Source organism: Oncorhynchus tshawytscha, unplaced genomic scaffold (genome assembly GCF_018296145.1).
Source record: "Oncorhynchus tshawytscha isolate Ot180627B unplaced genomic scaffold, Otsh_v2.0 Un_contig_8128_pilon_pilon, whole genome shotgun sequence".
Classification (NCBI taxonomy): Eukaryota; Metazoa; Chordata; class Actinopteri; order Salmoniformes; family Salmonidae; genus Oncorhynchus; species Oncorhynchus tshawytscha.
Window position 1 is genome coordinate 4,187 of NW_024606854.1, and position 8,618 is coordinate 12,804.

The following is an 8,618-nucleotide window of genomic DNA, read 5'->3' on the forward strand; positions in this document are numbered from 1 at the left end:
TATGGTTGTGGGCGGAGCAGTTGCCGTACCAGGAGGTGATACAGCCCGCCAGGATGCTCTCGATTGTGCATCTGTAAAAGTTTGTGAGTGCTTTTGGTGACAAGCTAATTTCTTCAGCCTCCTGAAGTTGCGCCTTCTTCACAATGCTGTCTGTGTGGGTGGACCATTTCAGTTTATCCGTGATGTGTATGCCGAGGATGTGTACGCCGGCTGGGGATGCCGTCTCGGCCAAGAGCCTGGCGAGGGTTAACACGTTTAAATGTTTTACTCACGTTGGTTGCGGTGAAGGAGAGCCCGCAGGTTTTGGTAGCGGGCCGTGTCAGTGGCACTGTATTGTCCTCAAAGCGAGCAAAAGAAGTTGTTTAGTTTGTCTGGGAGCAAGACATTGGTGTCCGTGACTGGGCTGGTTTTCGTTTTGTAGTCCGTGATTGACTGTAAGTTGTGTGCAGAACAGGGAGGAGTTGAGTGATAACATTTAGCGAAAGTGAAAGTGAAACTGCATAACTCTCCTGCTCCACATCACTCTACACACAGATACACAGTCAACCTTCTCTCAAGACAAAGAGGAAAAACACACCCAGGTAAGTAGAGAAAGAGATTAATATGGACACTGGTGATCATTTTACTCCAAAATCACATTACTTTGTGTTTCTCAGCTGTTCTTTCTTTGATCTTTGTAAAACAATCAGGTAAAAATGTGAGAATTGACAATGTTACAAGTACGTTGAAAGTCACTTCTCCAAATGTAAAGACATTTAGGGCATGTGCTCCATAATATACAAAGGTAGAACAAATGATCCATCTCCTGGATATCGTTTCTCTATCTACAGTACTCTGGGTAAAACGCTTGGTCTGTCTGTGGAATCAATATTATTTTAGTAGAGCTATATACACACTTGTTTAATCTTCTAAAGATACCTTCCAACACTGACTCATTCAATGAAGTAATTTTATAGAACTGGTTGCTCCAGAGATAGAATGGGGAAAACAAGATTGTTCACACAGAGACAAAAACCTGTGATGACATGCATCCCTTTAAAGTAGTCTAGTGGGTGGGACTTGTTCTGGGTTAGGGAGGGATCACAGGATTCCATCCAAGCCAGTGGAAGGGATCAATCAATAAAACATATTCCTGAACAGACACTCCAGTTCAGCAGGGGGCAGTAAAACACTAAAATGAAGACAGCTACATTTCTAACTCTATGGTCTTCTATTAGGTTTCAGTAATGTCCACCTCCAGCAATGTCCTGTCTGAAGAGCAGTTCCTGTGCTCCATCTGTCTGGATGTGTTCACTGAGCCAGTCTCTATTCCATGTGGACACAACTTCTGCAAGGCCTGTATCAGTGAATACTGGAACACCACTGCCCTGTGCCAGTGTCCACTGTGTAAGGACACATTCAATAGAAGACCGGACCTAAAAACCAACACAACACTCAGAGATGTTGCAGATCATTTTAAGAGGATGAAGGTCTCAGGCAGAGAGGAGTCCTCTTCCAAGCCTGGAGAAGTAGCACAAGTGCAGCAGATGATCCAGGAGCGACAGGATCCTGAGCTGAGGAGGTTACGGCAGTGGTCAGTGGATGTGACTCTGGATCCTGATACAGCACACTGCAAGCTCATTGTGTCAGAGGACAGGAAACAAGTGAGCTATGGAGACATACGGCAGATTCTCCCTGACCTCCCAGAGAGGTTTGAATGTTATCTATCGATCCTGGGAAAGGAGGGCTTCTCCTCAGGGAGATTCTACTTTGAGGTTCAGGTGAGAGGGAAGATTGAATGGCAGGTAGGAGTGGCCAGAGAGTCCATCATCAGGAAGGGCCCAACGGCTGTAAGCCCTGAGGGTGGACTCTGGGCTCTGTATATGAATAGGAATAAGTATATAGCCAAGGACACACCCCATATGCACCTCTTCCTGAGTCAGAAACCCCAGAAGGTGGGGGTGTTTGTGGATTACAAGGAGGGTCAGATCTCCTTTTATGATGTAGAAAACATGTCTCATATCTACTCTTTCTCTGGTTGTACCTTCACTGAGAAACTATATCCATTTTTGAACCCCTGTGATAATGAGGAGGGTTCAAACTCAGCCCCATTGGTCATCTCTCCTGTCAATCACACTGACTGAATTGGGGTCCAATAAGGCAGAAGTGCTGATAATATTGGGCCGTTTTTCAGGGGTCTGCCAGGTAGTCGTACACCAAATTTCATAACATCTAGGGTTTAACATCATGTCAGAAACTGCATCAACATGATCATCTGAAGCATGCCTGCAATTTATCTAACGTGGTGTTCAATGATTGGTTCATTTGCGCAACATTAATTATTTGCGCCCTGTTTAGACCATGATGTTTGATATGGTTTTGGTGTTAAAATCAGAGGATAATGCTTGGAATCTGATCTACAGTAGAATGTGTTTTAGTTTGTGTCTTTGTTCCCATTTCTTTTCCCCATGTTTCAGTATAGTGTGTTGAGACGTTGTTTGGATTAATTTGGGAGTATGTACTGAATTTTCCAAATCTAGTACAAGGCATAACATTTCTAGTGAGTTTTATGTTTAGTTGCATGTGGTCCATGTCAAATAAACATGATAGAATAAATAAATGCTTTGTTCTTGTTTTTATGAGTCTAAAATTGTTTATAAGGGTGATACAGTGGAACAGAGGGGTTACTGTAGCAGTGCCTTGAAGTAATCTGAGTCCCACAATGACCTCTATTTCTGGCTACCTCCCAGCACCTCAATACTCTACCTCCCAGCACCTCAATACTCTACCTCCCAGCACCTCAATACTCTACCTCCCAGCACCTCAATACTCTACCTCCCAGCACCTCAATACTCTACCTCCCAGCACCTCAATACTCTACCTCCCAACCCCTCAATACTCTACCTCCCAGCACCTCCCTCTACCTCCCAGTACCTCCAGCACCAAGGGTTTAAAATACATACAGGCCCTGGTGCCATTTGAGACACAGGAAGGAACAGACATGTTCACTGGACCAACACTGGGATATGATACATTTATACATGAGTCGAACACACACACAATGCCTTTACCAAAACAAACTTAAGATCTCCTTTTATGATGTAGAAAACAGGTCTCATATCTACTATTTCACTGGTTGTACCTTCACTGAGAAACTATATCCATACTTGAACCCGTGATAATGAGGGTCCAAACTCAGCCCCATTGGTCATCTCTCCTGTCAATCACACTGACTGAATTGGTGTCCAATAAGGCAACAGATGACAATCTGATGGAGCAAATAACAATTAGAGTAACACATCCAATTGTAAAGAGTGTTAATAATAATGGGGCACGTTCCAGAGGGTCTGCCATGCAGTCACAAACCAAATTTCACAACACCTGGACAGGTGTTTAACAACATGTCAGAAACCACATCAATAAGATATTATAATATGAAGCATGACTGCAATGTATCTAATGATTGGGTAATTTGTGCAGCATGACTTCTTTGCGGCCTGTTTAGACCATGATGTTTGATATGGTTTTGGTTTTAAAATCAGAGGATAATGCTTGGAATCTGATCTACAGTAGAATATTGTTAAAGTTAGTCTGACTTCGTTCCCATTTCTTTTTCTCATTCAGTGTTGGGACCTTGTTCGGGTTCATTTGGGAGTAGGTTGTACTGAATTAGATCAATTTAGCAGGATGCATGGAATTTCTTGTGCAATTTATCTTTTAATCGTACGTGAACCCTGTCAAATAAACATAATAAATATGTTTGTTTGGTTCAATAAAATAATAACATACAGCTAAATGTTTAGTAAAAAAGGAGATTAGCATCCTGTTGGAGGTAGAAGGTTAAGCTTCCCAGAGGACAGTGGAAGAGAGGGATGACTGCAGCAGTGGCTTCTGAGGCCCACACTGACCTCTAGATGTGGCCCCTCCCTCCAGAAGCCAGGGTTAAAAACACACACAGGCCCTGGTTTCATTTGAGACACAAGAAGGAACTAACACCTTCACTGGACTCTGATACATTTATACACGACTCGAAAACACGCACACACACCAAACGTGCACACACACACCAAACGTGCACGCACACACCAAACGTGCACGCACACACCAAACGTGCACACACACACACCAAACGTGCACGCACACACCAAACATGCACGCACACACCAAACGTGCACACACACACCAAACATGCACGCACACACCAAACGTGCACACACACACACTAGTTCTCATTTACCTGTACAACTTTAAATGGACAAATAAACTAAACCAAGCACAGAGAATGTGAAACAGTTAAGTCAAATCAAATGTTATTGGTCACATACACATGGTTAGCAGATGTTTATGCGAGTAGCAAAATGCTTGTGCTTCTGGTTCCGACCGTGCAGTAATATCTAACAAGTAAACTACCTGATACACACACAAGTGTAAAGGAATGATTAAGAATACGTACATAAAAATATATGGATGAGCGATGGTATTTAGTCAGCCACCAATTGTGCAAGTTCTCCCACATAAAAAGATGAGGCCTGTAATTTTCATCATAGGTACACTTCAACTATGACAGACAAAATGAGCACAAAAAACAATCCAGAAAATCACATTGTAGGATTTTTAATGAATTTATTTGCAAATTATGGTGGAAAATAAGTATTTAGTCAATAACAAAAGTTTATTTTCAATACTTTGTTATATACCCTTTGTTGGCAATGACAGAGGTCAAACGTTTTCTGTAAGTCTCCACAAGGTTTTCACACACTGTTGCTGGTATTTTGGCCCATTCCTCCATGCAGATCTTCTCTAGAGCAGTGATGTTTTGGGGCTGTTGCTGGGACACGGACTTTCAACTCCCTCCAAAAATGTTCTATGGGGTTGAGATCTGGAGACTGGCTAAAGGCCACTCCAGGACCTTGAAATGTACATATAAGCCACTCCTTCGTTGGTGGGCGGTGTGTTTGGGATCATTGTCATGGTGAAAGACCCAGCCAAGTTTCATCTTCAATGCCCTTGCTGATGGAAGGAGGTTTTCATTCAAAATCTCACGATACATGGCCCCATTCATTCTTTCCTTTACATGGATCAGTGTCCTGGTCCCTTTGCAGAAAAACAGCCCCAAAGCATGATGTTTCCAAATGCTTCACAGTAGGTATGGTGTTCTTTGGATGCAACTCAGCATTCTTTGTCCTCCAAACACGACGTGTTGAGTTTTTACCAAAAGTTATATTTTGGTTCATCTGACCATATGACATTCTCCCAATCTTCTTCTGGATCATCCAAATGCTCTCTAGCAAACTTCAGACGGGCCTGGACATGTACTGGCTTAAGCAGGGGGACACGTCTGGCACTGCAGGATTTGAGTCCCTGGACGGCGTAGTGTGTTACTGATGGTAGGCTTTGTTACTTTGGTCCCAGCACTCTGCAGGTCATTCACTAGGTCCCCCGTGTGGTTCTGGGATTTTTGCTCACCGTTCTTGTGATCATTTTGACCCCAGGGGTAAGATCAGCCGGAGCCCCAGATCGAGGGAGATTATCAGTGGTCTTGTATGTCTTCCAGTTGCTTTTGCTCCCACAGTTGATTTCTTCAAGCCTTACCTATTGCAGATTCAGTCTTCCCAGCCTGTGTGCAGGTCTACAATTTTGTTTCTGGTGTCCTTTGACAGCTCTTTGGTCTTGGCCATAGTGGAGTTTGGAGTGTGACTGTTTGAGGTTGTGGACAGGTGTCTTTTATACTGATAACAAGTTCAAACAGATGCCATTAATACAGGTAACGCGGCTGGAGGACAGAGGAGCCTCTTAAAGAAGAAGTTACAGGTCTTGAGAGCCAGAAATCTTGCTTGTTTGTAGGTGACCAAATACTTAATTTCCCACCATAATTTGCAAATAAATTCATTAAAATCCTACAATGTGATTTTCTGGATTTTTTTTCTCATTTTGTCTGTCATAGTTGAAGTGTACCTATGATGAAAATTACAGGCCTTTCAGTTTTTCTGGGAGAAGACAATTGGTGGCTGACGTGACGGGGCTGGTTTTCTTTTTTCTAGTCCGTTATTGACTGTAAGTTGTGTGCAGAACAGGGAGGAGTTGAGTGATAACATTTAGCGAAAGTGAAAGTGAAACTGCATAACTCTCCTGCTCCACATCACTCTACACACAGATACACAGTCAACCTTCTCTCAAGACAAAGAGGAAAAACACACCCAGGTAAGTAGAGAAAGAGATTAATATGGACACTGGTGATCATTTTACTCCAAAATCACATTACTTTGTGTTTCTCAGCTGTTCTTTCTTTGATCTTTGTAAAACAATCAGGTAAAAATGTGAGAATTGACAATGTTACAAGTACGTTGAAAGTCACTTCTCCAAATGTAAAGACATTTAGGGCATGTGCTCCATAATATACAAAGGTAGAACAAATGATCCATCTCCTGGATATCGTTTCTCTATCTACAGTACTCTGGGTAAAACGCATGGTCTGTCTGTTGAATCAATATTATTTTAGTAGAGCTATATACACTCTTGTTTAACCTTCTAAAGATACCTTCCAACACTGACTCATTCAATGAAGTAATTTTATAGAACTGGTTGCTCCTCAGATAGAACGGGGAAAACAAGATAGTCTCACAGTAAACAAATGCCTGTGATGGCATGCAGCCTTTTAAAGTAGTCTAGTGGGTGGGACTTGTTCTGGGTTAGGGAGGGATCACAGGATTCCATCCAAGCCAGTGGAAGGGATCAATCAATAAATCATGTTCCTGAACAAATACTCCAGTACAGCATACTCCAGTAAAACACTAAAATGAAGACAGCTACATTTCTAACTCTGTGGACTTCTATTGGGTTTCAGTAATGTCCACCTCCAGCAATGTCCTGTCTGAAGAGCAGTTCCTGTGCTCTATCTGTCTGGATGTGTTCACTGAGCCAGTCTCTATTCCATGTGGACACAACTTCTGCAAGGTCTGTATCAGGAATACTGGAACACCACTGCCCTGTGCCAGTGTCCACTGTGTAAGGACACATTCAACAGAAGACCTGACCTAAAAACCAACACAACACTCAGAGATGTTGCAGATCATTTTAAGAGGATGAAGGTCTCAGGCAGAGAGGAGTCCTCTTCCAAGCCTGGAGAAGTAGCACAAGTGCAGCAGATGATCCAGGAGCGACTGCAGAAGGTTAAAGACATCAAATTCTCAGTAGAGCTTAGCCAGAGAGATGCAGAGAGAGAGATAGCAGGAAGTGTGGAGGTCTTCACTGCTCTGGTGCGCTCCATTGAGAGAAGTCAGGGTGAGGTTATTGAGGAGGTTGAGGAGAAGCAGAAAGCAGCTGAGAGGAAGGCTGAAGGGCTCATTGAAGAACTGGAGCAGGAAATCACTGAGCTGCTGAGGAGAGGCACTGAGCACCACTCCACCAGAACTCCCCATCCCCAATCAAGGACTGGTCTGAGATCAGTGTTCACAGGGATCTGCATGTAGGAACTGTGAGGAAAGCTCTTTCTCAGCTGGAGGAGATGCTTCATAATGAGATGGAGAAGTTGTGTAATGCTGAGCTGAAGATGATACGGCAGTGGTCAGTGGATGTGACTCTGGATCCTGATACAGCACATCCCAATCTCATTGTGTCTGAGAACAGGAAACAAGTGAGCTATGGAGACAAAGGGCAGATTCTCCCTGACCTCCCAAAGCGGTTTGATATGTATCTATCGGTCTTGGGAAAGGAGGGCTTCTCCTCAGGGAGATTCTACTTTGAGGTTCAGGTGAGAGGGAAGATTGAGTGGCAGGTAGGCGTGGCCAGAGAGTCCATCATCAGGAAGGGCCCACGGCTAAAAGCCCAGATGCTGGACTCTGGGCTCTGTATATGAAGGGTGAGAATAAGTATGAGATCAAGGACACACCCCATATGCACCTCTTCCTGAGTCAGAAACCCCAGAAGGTGGGGGTGTTTGTGGATTACAAGGAGGGTCAGATCTCCTTTTATGATGTAGAAAACATGTCTCATATCTACTCTTTCTCTGGTTGTACCTTCACTGAGAAACTATATCCATTTTTTAACCCCTGTGATAATTCTGAGGGTCCAAACTCAGCCCCATTGGTCATCTCTCCTGTCAATCACACTGACTGAATTGGGGTCCAATAAGGCAGAAGTGCTGATAATATTGGGCTGCTTTTCAGGGGGTCTGCCAAGGAGTCGCAAAACAAATTTCACAACACCTGGATAGGTGTTTAACATTACACCAGAAACCGCATCAATATGATGTTATAATCTCAAGCATGACTGCAATATATCTAGTTCAATGATTGGTTCATTTGTGGAGCATCTTAAATCAGAGGATTATGCTTGAAATCTGATCTACCGTTGAATATTGTTTTAGTTTGTCTTTTTTCAAATTTATTTTCCCCATTTTTCAGTATAGTGTGTTGAGATGTTTGGATTAATTTGGGAGTATGTACTGAATTATCCAAATCTAGTACAATGCATCCAATTTCTTGTGAGTTGTCATTATATGTGGTCAATGTCAAATAAACATAATAAATACAGTGAATAAATGTTTTGTTCTTGTTTTTATGAGTCTAAATTGATTATAAGGAAGATGCATCCCAGAGGGCAGTGGAACAGAGGGGTTACTGCAGCAGTGCATTGTGGTA

General features: G+C 43.0%; 2 protein-coding genes across 2 annotated transcripts; both read left to right on the top strand.

The window, feature by feature from the left end:
* The first annotated feature begins 522 nt into the window (after positions 1–522).
* On the top strand, positions 523–2,123 carry LOC121842270 (zinc-binding protein A33-like). Its single transcript, XM_042312313.1, has 2 exons — positions 523–581; positions 1,218–2,123. The coding sequence occupies exon 2, from the start codon at positions 1,227–1,229 to the stop codon at positions 2,121–2,123; it is 897 nt and encodes a 298-aa protein (XP_042168247.1). The 5' UTR covers positions 523–581; positions 1,218–1,226.
* Positions 2,124–6,022: 3,899 nt separating this feature from the next.
* LOC112242458 (E3 ubiquitin-protein ligase TRIM39) lies at positions 6,023–8,612 on the top strand. The gene is given in 5 exon segments (XM_024410363.2): positions 6,023–6,180; positions 6,824–6,940; positions 6,943–7,413; positions 7,416–7,787; positions 7,790–8,612. Coding segments are annotated over 4 exon segments (1,263 nt in total). The 5' UTR covers positions 6,023–6,180; positions 6,824–6,825; the 3' UTR covers positions 8,095–8,612.
* The last annotated feature ends 6 nt before the right edge of the window (positions 8,613–8,618 follow it).